The sequence below is a fragment of the Mobula birostris genome, chromosome 6, assembly GCF_030028105.1.
Source record: "Mobula birostris isolate sMobBir1 chromosome 6, sMobBir1.hap1, whole genome shotgun sequence".
Lineage (NCBI taxonomy): Eukaryota > Metazoa > Chordata > Chondrichthyes > Myliobatiformes > Myliobatidae > Mobula > Mobula birostris.
Genome location: NC_092375.1, coordinates 73,118,846 through 73,146,256, shown reverse-complemented (window position 1 = coordinate 73,146,256; position 27,411 = coordinate 73,118,846). Strand labels below are relative to the sequence as shown.

The window sequence follows — 27,411 nt, the reverse complement described above, 5'->3', positions numbered from 1 at the left end:
CAGAAAGGTCACTGAATCAAAATGTTAATTGTTTCTTTCTTCACAGTTATCAGGATATAGTCAGATGCTGAAGCAACATTGTTTTCATCTTACTCTGGTTTACTAAATGGGTAAGAACCTAAGAAATACACAGTACAGAGACAGGTCCTTCCACCCGAATCCACACCAACCATCAACCACCTATTTATACTCATTTTATGGTTAATCCTTTTTATTATTTTTCCTACATTCCTGTCATCTCTCTCAGATTCTACCATTCACGTACACACGAGAGGCAATTTACAGTCGTCAATTTACCTCCCAAACAGCAAGTCTTTGGGATGTGGGAGAAAATCAGAGTACCTGGAGGAAATCCAGGTGGTCGATGGGAGAATTCGCAAACTCCACGCAACAGCACCCAAAGTCTGGACTGAAATTTGTGCTATGGGGCAATGAATCTAGGAGCTGTGCCACTGATAAATGCTCTGCCACTACACAAGTTCAATCTGTACTTTCCAGCTAAAATATTATCAATATTTATCACAGGCATTACTGCTGAACTAAGTCCCCACCCACCTACCACAATTATGACATGATCAACCAAGAACTGCACATGGAAAAATACCAATTTTTCATAACTTTTTGAATTTCCTGCCAAGTATTACACATTATACAGGTTGAAGTGGTAGATTGTCATTATGCTGGACTGAATGGTGGATGGAAGACTGTCCCTGGAATATTTCAAGTAACTAGAACCATATTTCACCCTACCAAATTAAGTTTCCCTTCCATAATCACACAACCACATAAAAGCAATCCATATGCTTGCCAGAATAAACAAAAGAAGTGTGGCTCCAAGGAATAAAATTAAAAGCTTTTTTGATAATAGTTTCAACGATATTATCCTAATAGTATACAAGTAGTGGTACTCCACTCAATTAACACTCACAAAAGCACAGGACCACTGATATTTAAATAGGAACATAGTGGTATCATGGGCACCACAGTAGTGTAGAGGTTAGCATGGTGCTATTATAGCTCGGGGCATTCCGGAGTTTGGAGTTCAATTCTGGCGCCATTCTGTAAGGAGTCCCTGTACTTTCTCCCCATGGAATGCGTGGGATCCCCCCCCTCCCCCCGGTGCTCCCGTTTCCCCCACAGTCCAAAGATATACTGGGTCATTGTAAACTGTTGTGTGGTTAGGTCAGGGTTAATTGGGGTTGCAGGGATGACATGGCTCAAAGGGCCAGAGGGCCTACTTCATGCTGTATTGCTAAGTAAATAAAATAACATTAAAAAGTCTTACCATATAGCAAAAATTTATTTCTGATAGCAAACGCTACTGCAAATGACATTACTTTTTCTTCAATTGCGTCATTTCAGAATCTCACCTTAAAACATGGTTAGTCAATACTTTAAGATGGACGTTCAAATAATTTTGTACAGAAATTAAGTCTTGCTCAATAAATGCAACTTGCATTTCAGGATGCATTTTGTCCATTTGCAGAAGGAACTTCTACATGCAGTCATTTGCTTCATCAAAGAAGAACGGGATGTGCTCAGGGCAACAAGCAGAGATGAAAGCAAAGTAGCAAGTTCAAGCACAATGTGGTCCATCTCCACAATGTAGTCAACAGATTTCCAGCAAGCAGCACCACTTAAGAGAACACAAGCCCTCCTTTCTTCTCAGCTGCTGAAGATAATTTACTTTCTTCAGACTATAACCACAAGGCTAAAAGTAACAATGTGGGTTAATTTACAGTTCTGCTAGTTCTTCAATAGACAGCCTGAGGACGTTTTGTAGAATAGTAAGCTTCAGATGCAGCTACATATGCAGATTCTGGAAAAAAGTCTTCTTGGTATTCAGCTAAAAACCTACAGATAAAAATATACAAAGTAAGCTGTAATTCATTAAAAGATTATCCAAGTGAGGCTGAAAAATGCAGAAAGATGTTTATTATTACAGACTTTGTCTTTCTTCTGATGTGCCAATTTTTATATATCTGCATGTCCTTTGAGTATATTTAGAGGTTCTTGATTAATAAGGGTATCAAAGGTTACGGGGAGAAGGCAGAAGAATGGGGTTGCGAGGGATAATAAATCAGCCATGATAGAACGGCAGAGCAGATTGGACAGGTCAAATGGCCAATTCTGTTCCTACATTTTGTGGTCATAAGATCTGAGACAGTACTAACGATTAGTCTTCCATAGATTAAGATGGCACAATCCGCTTCAGAGTGTAAGATTCCACCGCTCAGCTGATGAACATGAATTCCATAAAGTTCTGAGCACATTTTAAAACCTTACCTTAGAAACAACTCGAGATGTTTTACCAAGACTTTGACGTTCCTGTCAGTAATTTGCATTTTGCCCAAGAGCTCTGGCAGCTTCACTATTATAAAACAGATCAAGGCCATACAATCAATTTATAATGAAAATAAACAGTAATCATATTCATGCTTTATTAATTCCATATCTTGCCCAGGAACACCAATAAATGAAAATTTTTAATTTTCAGATACTTACCTAGAACTCCATAGCATAACATGCATTTGCAGTATTTATAGCGCAGCAGGAGCTACTGAGTACCAGCAGCCAGAATTCAGTCCTGATTTCCAATGCAGTCTGTGTAGGTTTGTACGTTCTCCATGTGACTGTGTAGGTTTCGCCCAGTGCTTTGCTTTCCTCCCACATCTCTGAACACTTATAGATTAAGACAAGATTTGGTCCCTCTGAACTGCAGGTATATAGAAAGATGATCGCTAGCCCCTGGGGCAAGTGGAGCATTGGAATTGATGAGAATGTAGAGAATAGACTATAGGGAAAATGAGTGGAGGAATGATTTCTCTATGAACCTACATACCTGTAGGCTTATGACCAAAAAGGAGTTGCTTTCTATGCTCATCAGAACGTTCCTTTATATTTCAGTCTATTTCTTCCTTCCCTCCTGCACCCTTTGGTCAATTAACATTTGCTAGAAGTGATGCTAGCATTTAACGATTAGCTTTATTTGTCACATGTACATCAAAACATAGTATGAAAATGTGCTTGAGACAGCCTGCAAATATCACCATGCCTCTGGCACAACAATATCATGCCCAGAACTTACTAACCCTAACTCATGCATCTTTTGGAATGTGGGAGGAAACTGGCGTAGTATAGGGAAAGCACACAAACTCCTTGTCCACGTTGGTGTAAAATGAACATTGATCACCGATTGCTGGCGCTCTAAAGTGTTGTACTAGCTGTTACATCAGGGGTCCCCAACCTTTTTTGCACCACGGACCGGTTCAATATCGGAAATATTCTTGCGGACCCGCCGACCCGAGGGGTGGTGGGGGGGGGAGGGGGAGGGGTGTTCAAGTAGGGTTAAACTCACCTCAACATGTCTTTTACAGTTAGGGTTACCAACTTTCTCACTCCCAAATAAGGACAAAAGTAGTCAAATACGGGACAACACACATCAAAGTTGCTGGTGAACGCAGCAGGCCAGGCAGCATCTCTAGGAAGAGGTACAGTCGACGTTTCAGGCCGAGACCCTTCGTCAGGACTAACTGAAGGAAGAGTTAGTAAGAGATTTGTCCTGACGAAGGGTCTCGGCCTGAAATGTCGACTGTACCTCTTCCTAGAGATGCTGCCTGGCCTGCTGCGTTCACCAGCAACTTTGATGTGTGTTGCTCGGATTTCCAGCATCTGCAGAATTCCTGTTGTTCAAACACGGGACACTTGTGTTTACCCCGTGAAAGACTACCATGACCATGAAGCCTTGCGCGGGCACCTGTGTGCACATGCATGACTTGCACATGTGATTTGTGCATGTGCGTATGTGCCAATTTTTTTTTCACAAACTGTTTTTGGCTTAATCTTCCCGATACACTGTACATCCATTATTTCTACTTTATATAGGCTGTGTATTTATCCTATCATTCCTGCTTTTACTATATGTTAGTGTTATTTTAGGTTTTGGGTGATTTGGTAGGTTATTTTTTTGGGTCTGGGAATACTCAAAAATTTTTCCCATATAAATTAATGGTAATTGCTTCTTCGCTTTACGCCATTTTGACACAAAAGGTTTCATAGGAACGCTCTACCATAGTGGAGGAAAATAAGGGACAAGGGCGGTCCCGTTTGGGACAAACCAATTTAGCCCAATATACGGGACAGTTGGCAACCCTACTTTCAAGTTCAACAGTGCGTGACAGGAAACGAGGAAAGGTCCAGCTGGCTCATGTCATTTCCTTGCGGCCCAGTAAGACATGCTTTGCGGCCTGGTGGTTGGGGATCGCTGTGTTACACCACAGTGCCGTCCTAACCATCTTAACTGCCAAATTGTGCTTTGGGGTAAGGATACCACCCTAATCTTAAAGCACAATACCACCAAAATCTAAACTAGCATAATCAATCCTTCATTGGGTGGTTAACTTCCTAAGTCAATACCGGAATTGTTTAAAAAATACCCTTCACTGATTCTATTACAAACATCAATTGTCTTCATCAGAAAAAAAATGAGTAATATGATAAATATTAATTTTTTATTTTAATATTTAAATAATCACTAACACTAACATGTAGTTCTAAGTTGCAGGAAGTATGGGATACAGAGAGAGATGAGAATTAATCTAAGGGAATTGGGGGTGCAGGAATTCATATTAAAAGGGTTGCTGGGCATGGGTGAGAGAGCACAGGTCAGGGTATTTTTAGCTTTCTTAACGGGTACAGGGTTCTTTTTACAGGATATGACGGATAAGCAGGAATAGGGTCCTAGGATGGCCAAAGAGGGGAGGATAAAGTGTAGGTGAGACAGAGATAGAGAGATAGAGAGATAGATATTGGGTGATATCTTTTAAAGGTTTACTTTGATCATAATTGTACAGCAAATTCAAAATTCCAGATATTATAATGTTGTGTGACAAATACAATTTATTTGAATGCAAAGAATACCTTACAGAATATTCCTGCAAGATTTTGATATTTTTATATAATGTTTGTTACTCTAATTGGCTTTGAACGCTTAATAAAATATATTTTCAAGTTAGTTATTACAAGATGAACTTATGCTTTATAGAAACGGAAAAGGCACCTTGACTGAAGCCCACGGCACTTTCAATGGTTGCTTAAAAAACACTATTTAAATCAACACACATCAAAGTTGCTGGTGAACGCAGCAGGCCAAGCAGCATCTGTAGGAAGAGGTGCAGTTGACGTTTCAGGCCGAGACTCGGCCTGAAACGTCGACTGCACCTCTTCCTACAGATGCTGCTTGGCCTGCTGCGTTCACCAGCAACTTTGATGTGTGTTGCTTGAATTTCCAGCATCTGCAGAATTCCTGTTGTTTACTATTTAAATCATGCTATTTTTCTGCTGTTTTCCACAATATACATTTTGGAGGGTTATAATAAAGGTGGAATTCTGCAGATTGATTGGATTTCTATTATGAAACTTAACATTATTATTCTTTTTTCTTCTATTTTAAGCAAACATGCAGCATCCATTTGAAATGAGGGACAAGACACTTTCTCTTCAGCCAGTATCCATCATGAAAATAAAGTTTACAAGAGCTTACCGAACAGTCGCAACAGATGCTGAGCTCCATAGATGTAAGAAGGCGCAGGAGGCTGTTCAGTTAATGGATAATTATCTGGCATCATTTTCCAAGATAATACCTATTAAACCCAATACAAAACAAGTTCTTAGTCACAAGCATTTGCCGACTTAAAATGAAAAAACAGTGACAAAACCATGTCAGTTTTATTTCCTACAATCATAACCAATATTTTTTTTTATTCAAAAGACATGGACATCACAGACAATGTTGACATTTATTGGTAGAATTTTAACTTGAAATATTGTCTATCATCTAAGTTGAGAAAGAGGTTCGTGATTCCTACCTCACTTAGTTCATTGTTCCTTCTACTATCAAATACTGCAACCCCTTCTTTACTAGGTGTGAGGGCAACAGGAGATGAACTCCCACTATGGACAGGTGTTTCTGAAAAATATATTCACGTGACACAAGTGTAAACCAGTGTTCAGAGGCAGAAAACATTAATAAGATACTAAGGGAAAAAAAACATGAAGGGTTATTTTCGTGTACAACCCATCAGTTACTTAACATCTTAAGACAGTTTGTGTACCAATCCATAATTACATTACATTCAAGAAAAAAAAATGACAATCACAAAATACAATTTCTCTGGTATTAAATGAAATTGTCATACTTGTAAGTAATTAAAATAGAACTTAATAGTCACAATATAAAGTGCATTTATGGAACATAATAGTATAGCACCGGAGAGGCCATTCAACCCACGATATTCTGCCGATCTTAGTGCCAATTTATACCAAATGTCCTCATACTGTGGATTATCTATTTCCCTTCATTCCCTTTATGTTCATTTATCTAAAAGCCATCAACTGCCTGCTTCCACGACTACACTTGGTAACCCATTCCAGGCACCACCATTCTCTGCTTAAAACTATCCCCTGAAGTTGCCTTTAAACGTCCCCCGCTAATTTAAAAAGCATCTCTGGTGTATGACATTTCTACCCTGGGAAGTAGATCCTGTCTACCCCAACTATGCTGCTCAATTTTAAGACCTCTACAAGGCCTCCCCTCAGCCTCCAATACTAGGGAGAACAACACAGGTCTGTCCAATCTTTCTTTATGACTCACATGCAGTAATCCAGGCAGCAACCTCTCCACGCTTCCCACATTCTTGTCATAGTATGATGGGCAACCAGAGCTCCGTGCAATAATCCAAGTGTGGTCTGACTGAATTTTCATATAGCTCCAGCATGATCTCTTTACACTTACACTCAACACCCCTACCAATAGAAGCAAGCATTCTACATGCCTTCCTTGCCACCATATCTACTCTCAAAGCTAATTTCAGTGAACCATGGACCCGACCCCAAGATTCCGCTGAACCTTAATGCTATCATAGAGCCTACCTTTAAATGCATTCTTTCTCCTTCCATTTGACCTCCCAAAGGGCAGCACCTTACAGTTGCCTGGATTAATCGCTATCTGCCACTTTTCTGACCATATCCGTAATAGAGCTATATCCTGCTGTATCATTTGATAGTCCTTCATGCGGTCCACAACTCCAACTATGATGTCATCCACAAACTTCCAATACACCCATTTACATTTTCATCCAAATCATTGACAATATCACAAACAAGAGGTGCGGCAGCATCCATTCTCACAGCTCCCCAGCCAGAATAACAGTCTCTACTGTTCGTCTTCTAAGGACAAGCCACTTGCAAATCCAAACTTCAAATTCACCTTGGATCCCATGCATCTTTATCTTCTGATTAACAAACGATTACGAACCATATCAAATGTATTACTAAGGTCCATGTAGATAATGTCCACCGCCTTACCTTCATCAAGTTCCTTTGGCACCTCAAGAACACTTATGTCTGTATAATATGAGCTGGCCTGCACAAAGCCATGCTGGCTGTCCTTAAGCAGGCCAAGCTTTTCTGAATATGCATAAATCCTAGCACCCAGTATTCCCTATCATTAAAGTGCTCACTGGCCTATAACTATCTACCATTTCAAAGAGGCACATCTGCTACTCACCAGTCCTTTTGAACCTTGCCTGTGCTTGCAAGGACACAAAGACCTTTATCAAAGTCTCAGCAGCCTCCTCACTTACTTCTATCAGTATTCTGAGACATGCCATTCAGGCCCTGGGAACTTATCCACTTTAAGTGGTTTTCAGAAGATCCAGCACTACCCCTCAGGTCATGAAAGGTTCCCTTACCCTACTATCCTTGTCCTATCCTTACTCCTTAACAGCACATGCTGATCCTGAACTCTGAACAGCTGGTTCTTAATTAACTCATCGAACACAACATGTCAGATGTGGACTTGCCCAACAGAAGCTGCTCCCACTCAAACACCCCTTAGTTCCTGTTTTACCCTGTTGTAATTTGCCCTCCCCCAATTCATTACTTTCCCACAAAACACAATTGTACCATTACTCATAACCATCTTGAAACTCATTATTCCCAAAGTATTCACCCACTATAGTTTGTCACCTGGCCTTGCTCATTTCCCAAAACCAGTTCTGGTAAATTCTCATCTATCTGGATGGTTCACTATCTATTTCAAGAATCCCTCTTGGATGGTCTAACCCTATCCCATCTAAACTTATTAGGTAGTTCCAATTAACACTAGGGAAGGCAATGTCCACAATTAGGGCAGCCCTCTTGTTTATCTACCTTCCCATAATCTGATTACAATTTGTTCCAACATCTCTTGGTAGCTATTGGGGAGCCTATAGAATAAATCTACCAGCGTAATTTCATCTTCCTTATTTCTGAGCTCCTCTGTGGATGAGCCTTCCAGTGTGTCCTGTGGGTACTGCTGTGACGTTCTCCCTTAATAGTCGTGCAAACCCTCAATCTTTTTCCATCTTCTCTATGACTTTTAAAACAAAAGAACCCAGGAATGTTCAGCCACCAGTCCTGTCCCTTATTTAACCAGGTCACTAATAGCAACAGCACCATAATTCCATGTACTGATCCAGACTTTAAGTTCATTCTCCTTACCCCTATTACAACCAGCAATGAAATACATTTCGGCCCATCAGCCTCATCAGGTTTATCAGCCTATCCCTTTTAGTCTTACATGTCATACCATCTTTCTTACCTTCAATCCTACCGGTTACTGCTCTACTGTTGTGGTTCCCATCCTCCTGCCACTTAATTTTACACCATTCCAAGTATCACTAGTAAATTGCCCAGTGAGGATATGTTCCCTTCCAGTTCAGAGGCAAACTCTCTCCTTTGCACAGGTCCCAACTGCCTGGAATGACCAATGATCCATAAAGTTTGAAGGCCTCCTTTCTGCATCATTGCTTAGCCACGTACTGGATGTTTATTTCTCATCTCACTAGCACACGGCATGGGTGGTAACCCTGAGATTACAACCCTGAAAGTTCTTTTTATATTTTCTACCTAGCTCCTAAAATCACTTTGCAGGACTTCAACTCTGCTCCTGCCTAGGCCATTGATACCTACATGGAGTAAGACCTCTGGCTGCTCACTCCCCTCCCTCAGCATGTACTGTACCCACTGCAAGACACCTTCGACCCTGGCACCGGGGAGGCAACATGCAGCCACAGAAATACTTATTTTCACCTCCTGCTATGGTGCCCTTATCATTATCATTCTGCTTGACTTCACCGTTCTCCTCTTTGCCTCAGAATCGGGCATGGTGCCACTGACCTGGCCACTGCTGCCAGCCTCAGAAAGAGCAATGCCCTCAAGTTTCCAAAGGTGTAGACCTGTTAATCAGAGGAATGGGCCACAGGAGAACAATACTATCTGCCACCCCCACTTTACTTTTCCTGGTGGTCACCTATTAGCCTGGACCTTGGGTGCCTGACTGAAACCCACAGCTTCCACAAATGATCCAGAGTACATCCAAATATGCCTGCAATTCCTTGACCTGGTCTGTCAGATGCTCAGCTGTGTGCACTTCCCTCAGATGTAGTCAGAGAGTACGAAGTCTTTTTTTAAACTTCCCATATCTAGCAAGAGGTGCATTCCTCTGCTCTGACAACCAATTTATCTTCACCAGGTCAAAAGGTCACAGATTAAATCTGCTCTTCATCTGTGCCTCAGTTCTAAAGCCTCAAGCCAAAGCATCAGCTTCCCATTCTTACACTGCCCCAATCCTTTACCCTATCTTCCATTAATGGTTCAACGATTCAGAAATAACTTTCAAAAAAAGCTGCGGGTTCCTCCCCTTTACTGCTCCGGCTGTTACATCTGAAAAGTTCTTATCTGAAAATATGAGATACTTTTGGAAAACCATCCCAATTAAGATTTATCATCAATATAGTACCCTGGGACAATGCCAGTCTTAAGTAATCAAGCAGACTTTAATTCAGAGTTCTACAACAGAAATAGCAGTTGTGCTTGCATCAGTCTGATTCCAATTCACTAATTCTATTGTTTGGATGTGACCCAGCCTAAAACAGTAACTCATTACAATGCTTCAGATTTTAATATCATTACGCCCCTGGCACCAATGGCAACATTTCATAGTTAAAATTGCAATCTTTGGCTAACAGAAAAATGTCCCTCTGTTACAGTGCAGATGACATGATGGTTGCTGGTGTTGTAGATAATATAGATTATTGCAGGTTACAACGGGACACTTTTAGGATGCAGAACTGGGCTGAGAAGTGGCAGATGGAGCTCAATCTTGTAAAATGAGAAGTGGAACGTTGAACTTGAAGGCAGAGTACAAGGTTAATGGCAGGATTCTCAGCAGTGTAGAGGAACAGAGGGATCTTGGGGTCCACATCCATAGAGATCCCTCAAAGTTGTCGCTAAAAAGAGTATATGATGCACTGGCCTTCATCAGTCAGGGTACTGACTTCAAGAGCTGTGAGAAATGTTGCAGCACTACAAAACTCTGGTTAGACTACACCGAGTATTCATGTTCAGTTCTGGTCACCTCATTATTGGAAGGATATGGAAGCTTCAGAGAGAGTGCAGACAAGATTTACCCTTTAGAGTGGAGGATGATGAGAGATGACTTAATAAAGGAGTTAAACAAGATTATAAGAGGTTTTGAAAAGAGTGAACCGCCAGTGCCTTTTTCACAGGATAGCCATGGCTAATATGAGAGGACATAATTTTAAGGCAAGAAAATAAGGGGTGATGTAAAATATAATTTTATTTTTAAAAACACAAAGGACGATAAGTGCATAGAACATACTGCCATGGGTGCTGGTAGAAGCAAATATATCAAGGGCATTTAAGAGCCTTTGAGAGGCATATAGATGAAAGACAAAAGGAAGGCTAAGTGTGAAGGAAGGGTTAGATTGATCTTGGAGTAGGGTAAAGGTCGGCACATTACTGAGGGCCAAAGGGCTTGTACTGATGTGCAGTGTTCAATGCAACCCAGAAAAGGATTTGTTCAATGGGAATTCAAACACTTACTTTTCTCCAAGTGTAAAAGTAACTTGGGCATTTGGGTGGCAGTTTCATAAAACCGGCGCTTTGACTGAGGAGATGCATTGCTTTCAGATAATCTATCACAGCCTGACACATGCCGCATAGACCGCCTCAACGATTGAACGGATTCAGGATCAATCCTACGTCGCTTCGGTGTTGAAGGGTCACCTGACAATGGCTGGCTGTCTGTGGACTGAGGGGTTGATGGGTTCAGAAGAGGAGGAGGACTTGGTGAATGTTCCTTATGAGGTCTATTAAAAATTAACAAATAGTAAATTATTTACAATTCTTTGTAAATATCAATAATTTAAAAACTCATTAAGTACAAAATAAAAAAGGTGTACATATTAATATTGAAAGTCAACAAATGAACTGCACTTGATCATAGTTATCCAAAGTAATCCAGACAAGGAACTATTCAATATCTGAAGAGTTCAGAAAAGGGTACAGGATTAAAGAACCATTGTTCTTTATCTAAACCATACTAAAAATGGATTACCAATAGGCAGAATAACTGTTAACCTATTGAATTTTCATCAGTATTCTCCAATTCTGACCTTTGATACTGGCCCTCTCTCCAACATCCAATTACAGGGTTAGAGATTTTCAATGCTTAAAATCATCCACTTCCCCTCTAAATCCATTAAACTATGAACCTAAGTATCCAGCTTTTAAAACAAAATTGCTATAACTGGTCATACTAATCCCAGCATGGTTTAACCCGGTTTAAAAAATAAACTTGAAAATAATTTTGAATTTAACATAATATAAATACATACACCGTAAACACAAGTCTAACAACAAATCATGCCAGTTCCTGCTAATCAGAACTTAATATTTCTGCTGCCCTCTTACTCTAGAAATTCTACTGCTTCCTAGCTTGAAATATTTATGCGATTTTCTCTTAAACAATCTGACAATTTTTGTTTGAACTACTGTAATAGAGCATACAACTCTCAAACAATCAGAAGATGGGCATCTTTTTTAAAAATGTTAAAGAGTCCTTCTTATGGTCAGCCTAAACAGAAAAACCAATGCGTCCTACACACGTTAACAAAATATTTCACCTTGAATAAAATGTTCTACATTTTGACTTCGAATGAAATATTGCTTAATAACCATAATTATACCATATTTGACATGTCTCGGTCATTAAATCTAAAGAAGAATATACCCTTGAATGTTGATTTTTTTTGCACCTGCAGATAATTATGCCTAAGTTCTTCCATTCATCAGTACCTTTCATTGTCTATGGCTTCTTGACTCTTTTAAAGAGCAATGTCAAGCTTTTCTATAAAGTCTATGATTATGCCAGTGGCAAATTTCAACATATTTGCCACATTAATCGTTTACTTTCACCGAAAGTGAATGAACACTTATGCAGACTGCAAATGATACCACTTCTAGACTTGGCTGCACAAATTGATCTTATTTGTATTTTTCCATGCTGCTGTATTTCATTCTGTAACACATTTTTGTATACCAATACTGCAGATCACGGAATTATAAACAAAACAACATGGAGAGGATCAGATGGCCAACTGTAAAGTATTTTAAAGAGAAAATATACAAGTAAAACCCTTCCTTTTTTTAAATATATATAGTATTTTCCCCAGGAAACCTTGGAATGTAGCTCAAATATAAATGCTGGACATTGATTCTACAATACCTTGGAAAAGTATTCAACTCCCAAACCTTTGTTCACAAATATTACCACCACAGGTTTTAATCATTTTAACTACGTTTTTTTTTATTTTGAATCATATGCTCCTTTTTTCACAGTAGAGCCACTGACTTCTGCAGCTCACTCAGTGACTATTAGCGTCACAATAGCCTCTTTTTTGAGTGTCATTCTTCTCCACTGACTAAGTTTAGAAGGGAAGACTGATCTAGGCAGTGTGGCTATAACTTCCTATTTCCACTTTTTCACGACGGACTACACTCAGCTCTGAAATATCTTCAGTGCCTTTGAGGTGATCTTGTATTCTTCCTCAGGTTAGTGCTTCTCTACTATAATTTTCCCAACTATCAAGAACGCTCTTTTGTCTTCATTTTAACTTGGTCTGTTGAAACTCTACCACACTTTTGGACCTTACAGAGAGAGGGGATTATTTATTCTCATGAATTCATTGAAAACAGGTGATCCTCCAATTTCCTACATCAACAAACTGGGTGAGTTGTTAAGGCAATACATTGCACCCTGGGAATGTCAGCGCAGCGAATAACATTTTTTCAGCTTCATAATTTTGGTTTTTGATTTCCAGTAAAGTGTTGACAGGTTTTGGAATTTTTCTTCTGATTTGACATGATGCATAACATTTTGTAGAGTATTCAAAAAAATCCCAAAGCAATACATTTTCAATTTTGAAAATGAGACAGTAAAACATGAAAATAGTTGCGGGGTCTGAATACTGTTCCAAGGCACTATACGTACAAAGTTAATTTACTCTAGATAGCTTTGGGAAAAGAAAGGATGGTTTTAGTAAGGGCATCAACCAGAGATGTAATCTATTTTCCTTACCTAATATGTGACAATGTTTCTTTGATTGGAACAAAAAATTTGGATGAAGTTATCTTCTTGAACTGGGCATGCTCATACTGATAGAGCAAAATCATAGGCAAAGTAAAGTCAAATGTAATTCTTAAACCATCCACCATTTCTTTACAAAGTTCAACACTACATGGGGGAAGAAAGAAAAAATGTGTAAATGACTTAAGTGTCTGACTTATACAATGGTCACAGATCCATTACTTTTTTTTAATCTGATACTAAATTAATCTAATTCAGTTTCTGTATCAGATTCCATATACCTTAGAATGGTTTCACAAGTTTGACTGGTGAACACGATGCAGAGTTTGTTATTCTACTCTAGTACCATACAGGGTGGTACATTAGTTTGGATTTCTAAACAAAACCTTCAATGCAAAAGCCCATTTGAAGACTGGACAAGTTAAGGACAATGAATGGCTAGCATTATTCTTTCATGACAGAAAAATAAAATCCACCACAGATCGATTTCAAACATCATCTGCAAAAACTTACTTCTTCTCAGGTGGAATGTAATGAGGATTCATTGGAATCTGCGAGTTGCTCTGATGATGTCGAGATCTTTCGTTGGCTGAGAAAGCTGCATTAATTGCAAAATGTTTCACGTAGGATTCCAAAATATTAATAATGTTTGTCTTGCATGGAAGTTTCACCAGCTGTCAAAACAATACCATTTGTTTTATTCTAATGAAATGCAGAACTCAAGTTCTTGAAAATGCAAACAAATGTAGATGCAAGTTCACTGCTTGAAAATATACTACAACAAAATCGATTTTGATTTTCACAATACACCAATCAAAATAAACGACATGTCTACATGCCCCTTATGCAAGGTTCTGGACTCACTAGCTGTTAACTTTGAAGTCAAAAAGAATAAAAACCTGAAAAGATGGACAACACAAATGATAGAAAATCACCTGTAATATATTATTGCTGGTATAGTTTTATATTTTTCTGACAATCAAATTTATCAACAATCCTAAATATTTTTGATTATCCAATTATACCTTTTAGAACCAAAAACACTGCAGGTACTGCAAATCTGAAATTTAAAAAAATAGGAAATGCCAAATGCTCTCAGCAGGTCAACGAGTATCTCTAAAAAGGAGTTCATGTTTCAGGTCAATTATTTTTCATCCAACCTGGAAGAGGTGACAACAAAATGAATAAATATGTTGAGAACATCAAGATTTTAAAAGAAAAACCAAGAGCAACTCTGACAGATTAGAGGCATGTGTGATTTATTGACAAAAGAAGAGGGAGAAAAATAAGCTGATGGTAAAAGAACAAGTGAACACAAGATCAAGTTGGAGGAAAAGTAAATAACAGTAGCAGATGCAAAACAGAATAAGTGCTGGAAATAGCAATTAGCTGAAATTGTACATCTAGGAGCTTGCAATGTGTCACCAGAACAATGTAGGTGGTGAAAGTCAGAGGTCAGAGAGACAGAAAAACTTTAGCATTAAGCTTAGAATGAACAGCAATGTTCTGTTATATGGTGATCCATTTGCATTCATTTTTCCCCAACAGAGGGACTACAGAGAACATTAGAGTGCAGTACAGGCCCTTCAGCACACAATGCTGTGCTGATCTTTTAACCTACTTAAGATCAATCTAACCCTTCCCTCCTAAATTAACTCTCCATTTTTCCACCAGGTGCCTATCTTAAATGTCGCAAATGTATCTGCCCTGCCTCTATTATATTACAATTGCTGATTTTATTATCTTGTATCTGCCTACATTATCAGCAACAAATGTAAATGTACTAAAATGGAAATAGTACCAGTAAAACATTTCACTCTGGAAAGAATGCTTCGTTCCTGGAAGAGGGATAGGGTAGAAGTCAAAAAGCAGGTGTGGCAGTCTTTCAGAATCTTGCAGAGGACAACCTGCAAATACCCTCGAACTGGTAATTCATCTTTTTTTTAAATAAATAGCCTAGAATTTGAAGTATTTTACAATGCACAAGTTTACATAAAAGTCACTTCAAACTAGATATAGGATAGTAGGTAGTGATTCTCATTTTAGAAAGTGCTCAGATCACTTACTTATAACAGCTAAGTGAGGAAGAAACCACAATTTTAACACATACTTTCAGCATTCACAAACATGATACATTTCAATCTAAAAGTTGCAAATAATAAAAACCATATTTTACAGATCAAGTCACACCTTTTTCCTTTTGTTGATATAATAGCAATCATCCTCTAATTTCTTTTTTAGAATTTCAGGAATTTCTATGTTTATACTTTTCTCTTCCATTTCCTTCTTCGAGCAAGCCTCTTGATCTTCCTTCTAGATTATCAAGAAGCAATTTGCATGATTTTAATAGGGTTCTCACAACTTCATGATACTACTACAGTAATAAAATTTCAATGATTTCCATCAGTATCTGAGCTTCAGTTTACTGGTAACAGCCAAAAGACACCAGCCCATAGGCAAAAGAATTTATGAAAGATCATAAACAAGAGAAAATCTGCAGATGCTGGAAAACCAAGCAACACACACAAAATGCTAGGAGGAACACAGCATGCCAAGCAGCATTTATGGAAGAGAGTATATAATCAACATTTCAGGCCGAAACTCTTCATCAGGACGGGTAAAGGGTCACTGCCCGAAACGTCGACTGCTTATCCTTTTCCATCGATGCTACCTGGCCTGCTGAATTCCTTCAGCAGTTTGTGAGCGTTGCTTATGTAAGATCGTGTTGGATTTAACCAAAATAACACAAGTTACATAACTGAATCCCTTTCAAGCATGTAATCGAAAATACATTTAAAAAATGCACTCAACAACTTCCAACCAGATGGAGAAACATACGTATGGAGATTAAAAATAAAATTTGCAAGTATATTGAAGTTTTCTGAAGTGGATAGACTTCCAGTATACCATCTTTTACAAATGAACAAGCATTTCGCTACTGATGTTACTTGACAATAACATTCAAAAATCTTTAAAAACTACTAATTCTTGACAACTCTGCTTTGTTTTCTCCATAACTCTACCAAACTTAACCCCTTCCGGGACAGATAAAATCTGCATATTAGTTACTTAGTCTCCCATTCCATAGAAATGGTACGACCTACTGTGTGTTTTCAGTATTTTCTATTTTATTTACCATTTCTACTATCTCTTCTGGTTCACTGTCATCTTCGCAGTCTAATAACTCTTCATCCGAACCATCTACATCATCTTCATCATCATCATCATCGTCATCAATGTCATCATTAGAAGTAGCACTCAAAGCTTCAAAGGGAAAAAGAAACAGTTTTATGAAAATGGCAACTGCAAACATGTTGTAAGTGAACTCCAGCTCAAAGCCAAACAAAAACCTGAAAAATGACAAAGAAACTGCACATTAAAAACTTAATACTACTTTTAAGAAAATGCACCTTTTGAAAAAAACACTAAGATGAAAAGAAAAATATTCATTGGTCACAAAGGCTAATGATTTCATTTCATTCTTCAGAAATGCTTTAACAGTGACTTAAAGTTCAGATTTACGATTCCTTTATATTGCATAAACAAAGTTTCTGCTAGACATGCCCATTCCTCATTTTCGTTGAAAGAATAGCACTGTGCTAATAGAACACAAGGAAGCAACCGTTCATCTCCCACTACCTCACACAAGTTCAATGTTACTGCCTCTTCTTACTGTATGCATTGAAAGAGATCACTGAACCAAAAATTTGAAATATTACTTCCATGTGATTCTCCTTACTGTATAGACTTTAAAACACTGATAGTTCACTGAAGTAAATGCACAATCTTACACAGTAACTTATCCTTCAACTTCATTGTATTTAAATTTATGCTTGAAAAGTTACTTCTCAGCAGCTTAGTGGAAGTGATTTTGAGTGAAACTGATTTTCAAAAACCCTTAACTCCAGGAGTTAAAACAAAACTCATTAGCTTTTGAACCTTTACCTTGCTGTATCCTAATGGTTTGATGCAATAAAGGTGAAGGGGCTAGAACCAAGAGAATAGGACAGCATCTTTCAATGCAATGTCAATTGTGAAAACACCATTTTCTACGCAATTATCTCATCTCAGGGATGTTAGTTAGAAAAAAGATTCAACTTTAAATGTTTGTAGTTATGAGACGGTAATTTCAATTTATAATACTTAAGACATGAAATTCTTGGGTCCTTACACCACTATTACAAAAACTGTGACAAGATTTGTAATTTTCATCAAGTAGTAAGAGATGTTGATTTCCACCCTTGGAAAAAAAATGACAATAGAAATTCACACATATTGATCACTAAATCAGCATCTCCCATGTTATCATACATGCATCGATGAGACTGAAACTAACATCTAATCACTTTCATAGTTGCCGTCAGTATTTAAATCAGAACATTAAACTTCAAGAAATATGTTTTTGCTGTTGTGCCACTTGGCTGAAATACATACAGGTTGATTTAATTTAAACTGACCAAAACATCATCCATAGTGCTTGTGAAATTGATTCATATGTGCAAATACCTATCAAGGGGTAAATGTACATTTGCCTCTCTCTAAACTACAAGGCTACTTTAATATTTCTCAAAGTAGTGCAACAATTCACCACAGAATTTTTATGATATGGAATGAATAGATACAAAAATGTTCCATTAAGCTCTAGTATGTTGAATATCATACTATTCCAATTTCTGTTTCCAAGTTTACAACGTTTACCGTGTAGGGAGAAGAAGTAGTACAAGCAGCAGATAAAAGTAAAAAACATATCATCAGTCAGGAATTTGGCAACGAATAATGAGAGCTAGCAAGAACGCTTGGTCAGTTAAGCACTTCGCTCCATTTAGTAGTACATGCACACCATAACATTTCAAAGAAGAACACTACAGTACAGGACGTCCACAATAAAAACAGAAAATGTAAGAAACACCTAGTAGGTCATTTACTTAATGTTATTTGTTAATTTTCTCCCTGCAGATACTCCCCATTAAATGTGTGACCCTTTTCAAAAATAAACAATGACCTTAGTTCACGATAAAGCATCCTTTCCACATCCATCCTGTCAAAACTGCTCAATCTTTTACACTTCAATCCACTCACACTAATTTCTAGCAGACATGGGGCATGTTTGCCCAGCCTTTCCTCAGAAAGGCATCCTAATAATCTACACGACACTTTCGTTAAATTCAAACAAGAAAATGGAATACCTTTTGACAAACATACTCACAGTTTTCATCATTCTCTTCTTTTTCATCAACAGGAAGACATTTTAGAACCGAGTCAACACCAGGGAGCCGGCAACGACGTTTCTTTTTCCCTTTGTTTTTCCTAATCATATGAAAGTTAACATTTGAAAAAAAAGTCAATCCATTATGTATTTATTTCTAGGCTACAATTTGAAAAGTCGCCAGAAGGAGAAAAGCTTTTATGACAATATTTCCAAAGAAACTGAAAAGCTCACAAAAAATACAACTCTGAATAACAAAATACTTAGCCTTTTATGGCAATAAGTTTGTTTTTTAAAAAAAAACAGTAACTTTTCAGAATAAAATGCATTTGTTATACAAACCATGTTTTTACCTCCAAGACAGCAGTTAAGACTATTACTTTCAACAACTTGAATTTTGTTAATATAGTTAGCAGTTAACAACAGTTTGATTTCAGCACAAAGAAAGCTACATAAATGTTATTTCTTTTTGGTGAACACTTGTATTGTTGGACACAGTAGTGATGAAAACTTTGGGAAAGTTGCAAGTGGTCCGTGGTACCCTTTTCACAGCTCTGTAGATAGGAATCTCTGAGACAATTTCAATCAAGGTATCACTGAGGTCTCTGTCTATCACTGTATTGATTGTATTATTTTTAAACCATTAAATTTGGAACACAAATTATAACCAAAAGCATTCTTTGTTTGAATACCTTCAGCCACAATCAACATAAGAACGTGCACTAAATACTTTGGAGAACTCCTGTTGTGGCTTTGCACTAACTGTAGTTGCTACAAAGAGCACATGTACTCACCTTTTAAGCCTGTACTTATTGGGGACCAAGTCCAGTGTGCACTTTATCTATGTGGCTGGCAGCATATTGTACTGGAAATAAGCACGTAATAGTTCATTTGTTTCTCAAACTTCAGTTCATCTATCCTGGAGACTGAGCTTCCGAACTTCACACCAGGTTTCAGGTGAAAGGTTTATGTAGTTATCTGACCAAGCAGCCAAGTACTTTTATATAATTATTTTGCATATACTTTGGGGTATGTAATGATGCTTACATCACGTAAATTATTCTTACATGCGAGCCACAGCTTTCTTGGCCAATTTACGTTGTAATCTGCGATTCTCATCCGTGTCACGAAGTACATGATCTTCTGCTGCCCATCTATCCCAGCTAAAGACAGGAGGATAAAGACAGGTAAAAATAAAAGGCAAAAAAAAAACAAAATGAAAAATCAAAGGAAGTTACAAAAGCAAAATAAGGTAATTAACCTATTCAATAGCACAAGTATATTTTCAAATGTAAAATTGCATTGGTCAGTAAAAGGATTAAAAGAGCTTTTAGGTAAAGGGCAGATCATTTGGTTTAAAACGTTAAAGCAATATACAGCAACTTCTGAAGGAAAAAAATTTGCGATACAACTAAGAAAATGTCAATTTAGCATGGTGGAGCCAAGTGTAGAAAAAATGGAAAGCACTGGATTTAACATTTTGAAAAGTATGCTTGGAACAATCCCAAATAAAAGCAAATGGGATATCCAAAAATAACACAACAGAACAAATCTTGGCCAAAAGTTCAGAATGTCTTGTTCACACAAAACCCTGCAGTACCCTTAGTAATACAGTATAACATTTAGCCTTCAAAGTAGCCATACTAATAGTTCCAGATTCTCATTAATTTACAATGTTTATAATATCATTTTTAGTTTTTTTCAGATGTATTAGAAGATTACATTACTCCAAGTCACAATTTTGGAGATGCTTAATGAAAAGAACACCAAACTGCACTAAGGAAACTTACAAACAAAATACACGAATCAGACATTTCCACTTATTTCCTATCATAATGAAGCACCAAAATGAATACAAAATTTCAATGGCTGAAATTTATCCAAAAGTAAAATATTAAAAATAAATTATTTAGAGTAAAATTACTGAATAAAAAGCCACCACAATCTCCAGATTAGATTTGTTAAATATCAATTTTGAATTGTATAACATGGCTGAGACAAATAATTCATTTTCAATCTAGTTGGGTGTATAAAAGTGTAGACAAGAGGATGAATACAATGCCCTGGTGGAGAACTTTGTCAAATGGTGTAAGCTGAATCATCTGCAGCTCTACACCAGTAAGACAAAGGAGATGGTGAGGACATGGATGTGGTGAGAACCTACAAGTACCTGGGGGTGCACCTGGATGACAGACTTGAATGAAGCACCAACACAGGCTGTGTACAGGAAGGGCTAGTGTCACCACTACTTCCTGAGGAGACTGAGGTAATTTGGAGTATGTAGGCCTCTCCTTCACATATCCTACCAGTCTGTTGTCACCAGTACAATCTTCTATGCTATGCTGGGGCAATGGCATCAACACAGATGATGGCAACAGGCTCAATAAACTGATTAGAAAGGTTGGCTCTGTTATAGGAGTCAAACTGAACACACTGGAGGCTGTGGTAGAACAAAGGAGCCTACGGAAAATCTTGGCAACTCTGGACAGTGTTTCCTCACCCTCTACATGCCATGTTGGCTGAACAGAGAGCACTTTTAGTAATAGACTAAGAAAACAGAGCTGCTCCAAACAGCGCTCTATGAGGTCATTCTTACCTATGGCCATCAGGCTCTATAATGTGTCCAACCTATAGCCGGAGAAGTGATGAATCCTCCTGTTAAGACTGTTTGAGGCTACTTATTTTTATTCTTTCTTCACTTCTAATATTTGTATATTTGAATTCTGCGCACTTGTAATGCTACTAGGACACTAATTTCCTTCGGGCTCAATTAAAGTATCTATTTATCTACTGAAAACATTCAACTGCAGCTTATAAACATTTGTCATTCTATCAGTCTAAAAATTCATTATATTTTTAGATTCATGGTACAAATTCTCCAAATCTTACTCACACAAATCTAAGCCAAACAGAACCAATCAAAAAAAGTAAATGTTTACAAGTCTTTAATGGCAACACCATTAATCATCATAATCATAAAATTAAAATTATTGGAATTCATACAAAGTCCTCTTATTAGAAGTAAAGAGCTATTATAATTCTGTTGCTTACAGCAAGGCCAGATGCTTAAAACAATTTAAATCTCAACTATCCATTGATTAACCAGCTACAATCAACCCTCCCTCCCCACCGTCAATTGAATGCTGTATTTACCCAAAAAAAGGGAACACATCTTCAATTAAGAACAAAATAAACAACGCCAGATACAATTACATGAACTTCAATCAGCAAAATACACACAATTCCTAATCTCGGCCATCTACAAATCTTAAAAGAACTGTGCAAATATAACTCACAAGCTAGTGCTGGAGATGACAATCCCAATTTAATCAGGACAACTAGAATTTCACAAGATTCAAAATTATTTGTGACATTAATATATCTGTACACAATAATACCAAGCTATTTAAGGACAGAAGTTTAAAAGTCCACAAGCTTATAAACGTTTTACTTTTATTATAAAATAATTATTAAAAAAAATTATAAAATTAAGATAGTTCATGTTCAGGGATTTCCAAGCACATGAGAATTCAGCAATACAGATGATATACTGAACAGTTTTGTTCTTCAAATTGTTAAGTAGTCCAGTTATCGTCAATTCATGACTCAACAGCTGGAAAGTTTTGGCACAAACCTGAAAATTTGATTATATGTTTCTATTCTCAAAAGTTTGAGCTTTTGATAAACTCAAACACAAGAGAAACATCTGAAGAAATTGGAAAATGTACCAGAAAAAAAGCTATGAACTCTGCTTCAAACATACACCAAGGATGGTTACCAGTGTTAAAGCATATCTCAGCACTGTTTGACTCAATATGAAAAAGTGTTCAGATGCTACATATAAACAATGGATGTATAGATGGGATTCAAACACCACCTTTATGCATTGTTTCTGGAGGCCCTTAAAAAATGAAGAGCAGATGTCATCAATGGAATTTGATTAACAGTATGCCAAACAAATGTTACGTAGCCCTTGGCTATTTTAAGTCCAAATTCTTATCACAATAGTCCTGAAAAATCCAGCTACAAATAAAATGTATTCATACCAGTTTTATTTTGGTTGGTCTCAAAGCAATACGCGATGTTTACAGCAAGATTCATTTAACATTTTTTTAATATATAATTCTAAGGAGATACAGACACACACACAAAAAGATGCAGAGGCATCACAGACAATGCGAATTTAAAAAATTACTATATAAGCAGTAATAATCAGACAAGTACAAAATCAAAGTTTCTTCATAAATCACCAGAGGAAAGAAAGGCAGAATTAAACTAAAATAGGAAGTCACAATTCATGTTTCAATAAATGGTGGAAACTGAGAAGAATCAGCTGAATCACTTCAGCAAATAGACTGAAATAATGTAGTAGTAGAGCAGGAAAAGTTTGGATTAAGGAAGAGTTCAAGGTAGATTTTTGTTAAATGTTAATAAGCAGCAATACAAGAAGGTTACTCAAATTGTTGCCTTTTTGCTTACTAAGACCTCTTGTACACAATATTTACTTTTTTGAAGACATCTCTATATTATGCAAAAGGATAATAAAACCTTAAAGAGAAAATGCATCATGCAATTATAATGACTGCTCAGGAAAATACCAGCAATCTGCACCAGGAAGTAATATTTACTAATGCGTAACTATATATACACTGTTAAGACATCACATTGCAGGTAATAGGGATTTGCTGCCACTACAATCATTCAGGGCATTTCCAAAATGGCTAAGAAACAGTTAATCTTGGAACTCGACAACACCAGACACATATAACCAGCAACGTAAACCATCTGGTGAAGTTTCATCAAAAGCAACACATGGTAACTGATGGGGAAGGAGGTTTTAAACTAATGCATGCAGCAGAAAAAGGCAATTGCAAAACATCACACCACTTTTTAAAAAAAAATCTTCTAATAAAGAATTTGTTTTATAGTATACCATCAGAATTCACACAGTTTAAAAGCAATCTAATCCAGTAATCTTTGTTTCACTTCTATGACACTGTTTTCCCTTGCTGCTAATGTGATAATTAGCCAATTTATTCAACTTTTGCTTTCCTGTCCCTTTTTCTCTTCTATTTAAATTTGTTTCTTTTTTACTTTTACAAACCCTATTCCTGAATCTTTGTGATGGTTATTTTACTTTGATTCAAAATTCCTTTTACCCCTCATCACCCCTCTCTGAACTTGAGATTTTTTCTACTTTAAAAGGGAGATAAAGCAAGTGGCTGTTTAGAATTTCTAAGCTTCACTTAGTATCAGAAGAACTTAATCCTGAAGTAACAAAGCACTTGTGTACCATAGAAAACTGTACAGTGTACATCAAGGATTACTTCTTAGAACAGCAAGCAAGGCAGAAGAATTAGGAAGAGATATTGTGGTTAAAAATTTCCTAGGAAATTGTGGTCACAATATGGTAAAACTACAGATTGAGGGTGAACGCTACATGCAACAACTTAAATGAGCCAATTACATTGGTATGAAGGTGCGTCTAAGGTGGACTGGGAAAATATGTTATAAGACAGGTCAGTAGATGAAGAGTAGAAGATATTCGAAGAGTTGGTACATAACACTCAGCAGAAATTAGAAAATGTGATTCTATGAGAAAGAGGCGTAATCTATAATTAACAAAGGAGGTCACAGATAAATTTAAATGGAAAGTGGGGCATACAATTTGACACGGACTGGAAAATGTTGGAATCTGGGAGCAAAAATTTTTAAAATTGATAAGATGAAGAAAATTGATTGAAAGGAAACTTGCTGTAATATCAAACACACAATAAGAGTTTCTATGATTATATAGATAGGAAGAAGGCAGCTAAGTTTGGAAACACTAGACAATAAGGCCAATGAATTAATAACAGGAAATAAAACATGTTCACAGACATGTTAATATTTTGTATCGGTCTTCTCTGCGGAGCAGGTTGGAAATACCCTTAAAATAACAGATGGGCTAATTTCAAACAACATGGAGGAAATGGCAACTTAGAGACTCAAATTTACCTCTGCAAATTGCCAGGATTCAAATAGCCTGAAAGCAAAGGAGTTAAGAATGTATTTGCAGAGGCCGTGGACCTATTGGTTGCAGTCCTTCAAAACTCTCCAAATTTCAGGTGGCTACCCAAAGACTTGCTAACAAGCTTCCCTTGTTTAAATAAAAGGGAGGAAGATAAAAGGCACAATACCATATGACAGTTCAGAAAAATAAAGGGCCACCCTATTGAAACAAACAAAATCCAAAGAAAGCTTGACAGGGTTGATGTTGACATCTTGGGAGTATTGCAGCAGGACCATAAGGAGATACCGCAACAGAATAACAGGCCAACAATATAAAATAGTGACGCATGGAAATGTCTTCTCTCAGAGAATAGTGCATCTCTAGAACTCCAGAATTCTCTGCTACGGCAGGTGGTGGTTTTCAGATAAACAGATGAAAGGTGGAGCTAGATAAATAACTGAAAGATCAGGGAATGGATGAACAAGCACAGAAGAAGAGCTGAGGCCAACATAAATCAGGCATGATCATACTGAATGCAGCTGCATTAAGGGGCCTTACGGCCAAATCCTGCTCTTATTTTTTTGTGTTACATTATTTCTTTGTCAAAAAGCAAGAGACCATGAAATTCTACACAATTAACTTGGTTTGCCCTTGTACTTGTGGAATGTTTAATCGTTCAGTTCCATGGCTGTGTATGCCATGATGTATTTATGATGTGTACTGTGGCTTCTATATGTTTTGAAATTTGGCAAAACATTTGCAGAACCTTTATTCATTCACACAAACACACAGTAAGATGTTTATTTAAGAAATAAAGAATTTTCTACCTTCTGTTCCAACCATTGAAATGAATCAGATATTCTGGGATTTTTCGACCTTTCTCATCTCTACCAACTTCAACATCAACGATCTGTAAGAGAAATCAGAAAATATTCAGAAACAGTATAAACAAAAAATAATACCATTCTATATGTTTTAAAAGACACATACATAATAAAGGTCATTTCCCTACTTCAATATTTTTTTTAAGAAGTCACAATAGATCTGCTGATGCTCCATGCTGAATTTTCAGATTTCAGTTCTCAATGACCCAATGGTTAGATACTTCTTTGATGGAAGTTTAAAGAGAAGTTCAACCAGGAAGAAAAAGCTCAGCAAATGATTCAAAATAATCTGCAAAGAAACTAAAAGACAGAACTATGTCATACTGAGCATCACCCCCAGTAAAAAATGTAATAATAGTTTAAAAAGAACTTTGCCTTGGAACAATTAATTTGGGGTCAGTGCCATCTTTGCCTGCAAATTTGGACAATACGGAAACTATTCAGTGACAAGCATGTATTAGAAATAACTGCAACATTTAAATAATATCATGTACCCACTTACAGAGAAAAGCACCAGGGAATAATTTCCTTATGGGATGTTTATAGCAAAAACAGCAGTGGGAGTGAACATAATACAAATTTACAAGTTATTCAGGGCAAGTTAGATAAACAAGAAGGTCAGAAGGAATAAGTGAAATAGAACATAAGGCCGTAAGACCATAAGACATAGGAGCAGAGTTAGGCCATTCAACTCATCAAGTCTGTCCATTTATCACATAATTCTTAAAATACACTCAAAAAAATCTATCCATTTAGTGAATTGATTTTATTGATATTTTGAATCTTTACCCATCTGGCTTTAAAAAAGAAGTCTGTTTCATTGGTTTAAATATAGTTGACCATTTTGAATAGTTTGCATAGTATAACTGATTATCTGGCCTAAATATGTAATTTTTAACCAATGTTTATACCTTACTGCTCACCTAGTCTATACAATGAAACCTGGAGGCAAAAAAAGTGAAGTTCAAATCTAGGTTATGCATACGATAATTAATATACTGTAGCGGTGTGCTACACACAGCGCTAGAATAACCACACGGAGTCAGTGAATTAGAGTTGCGATGAAAGAGATTTATTCAATCTTCGCGGCCTGCTTTAAAGTCTTCCTGTTCCCGCCCTCCCTGGGCGGGATTGCTGTGGGGAATGCATATTCCCAGACCCTTTTCGCGCGTGGGATTTTCCCCCTGCTGGTGAAGATGGCCTGGCGCCCTTTTTGGGGCCAGCCCTCTGCCTGCGCGCGCTGTTGTGAGCCGGTTCGTGTATGCCAGAAAGTGGATCGCCACATAACCCCCGCCCCCCAGAACCGGCGATACCTCCCCCAATGTCCACAGTCTGGATCGGCCTCTGTTTGGGAGGTCTGCCCCTGCGCCGCGGTGCCTGAGCCTGGACCCACTGCGCCAAGTCCACATGGGCCGGTTTGAGTCGGTCCACCGTGAATACCTCCTCTCTCCCCCCAATGTCCAGCACGAACGTGGACCCGTTGTTCCTGATCACCTTAAACGGTCCCTCGTAGGGCCGCTGTAGCGGTGCCCGGTGTCCGCCCCATCGTACAAAAAGAAACTTACAGTTTTGCAGGTCTTTAGGTACGCAGGTCGGGCTCTGTCCGTGCTGTGAAGTGGGTATGGAGGCCAGGTTACCGAGCCTCTCCCGTAGTCTGTCCAGGACTGCTGTGGGTTCTTCCTCTTGCCCCCTTGGGGCTGGTATGAACTCTCCTGGGACGACCAGGGGCGCGCCATACACCAACTCGGCCGACGAGGTGCGCAGATCCTCCTTGGGCGCCGTGCGGATTCCGAGCATGACCCAGGGAAGTTTGTCCACCCAGTTAGGCCCCTCCAGG

The 27,411-nt window shown here is 37.8% G+C and overlaps 1 protein-coding gene across 3 annotated transcripts in view; it reads right to left on the bottom strand.

The window, feature by feature from the left end:
• Window positions 1-1,141: 1,141 nt before the first annotated feature.
• The window catches only part of LOC140199111 (MSL complex subunit 3-like), a 33,731-nt gene continuing 7,461 nt past the window's right edge, over window positions 1,142-27,411 (bottom strand). The window contains exons 1-13 of one of the 3 annotated variants that reach the window (XM_072260650.1): window positions 27,140-27,378; window positions 25,518-25,600; window positions 19,766-19,861; window positions 18,699-18,799; window positions 16,629-16,756; window positions 15,683-15,805; window positions 14,006-14,166; window positions 13,484-13,639; window positions 10,948-11,213; window positions 5,868-5,968; window positions 5,543-5,642; window positions 2,287-2,371; window positions 1,142-1,854 (exon numbers count right to left, since the gene is read on the bottom strand). In XM_072260650.1, the coding sequence (XP_072116751.1) occupies window positions 1,755-1,854; window positions 2,287-2,371; window positions 5,543-5,642; window positions 5,868-5,968; window positions 10,948-11,213; window positions 13,484-13,639; window positions 14,006-14,166; window positions 15,683-15,805; window positions 16,629-16,756; window positions 18,699-18,799; window positions 19,766-19,861; window positions 25,518-25,600; window positions 27,140-27,310 (1,671 nt within the window). In that variant the 5' untranslated portion in view covers window positions 27,311-27,378 and the 3' untranslated portion in view covers window positions 1,142-1,754. Of the gene's footprint in view, window positions 1,855-2,286; window positions 2,372-5,542; window positions 5,643-5,867; window positions 5,969-10,947; window positions 11,214-13,483; window positions 13,640-14,005; window positions 14,167-15,682; window positions 15,806-16,628; window positions 16,757-18,698; window positions 18,800-19,745; window positions 19,862-25,517; window positions 25,601-27,139; window positions 27,379-27,411 lie in introns of those variants that run through there. The other 2 variants (XM_072260651.1, XM_072260652.1) reach the window with 2 other exon arrangements.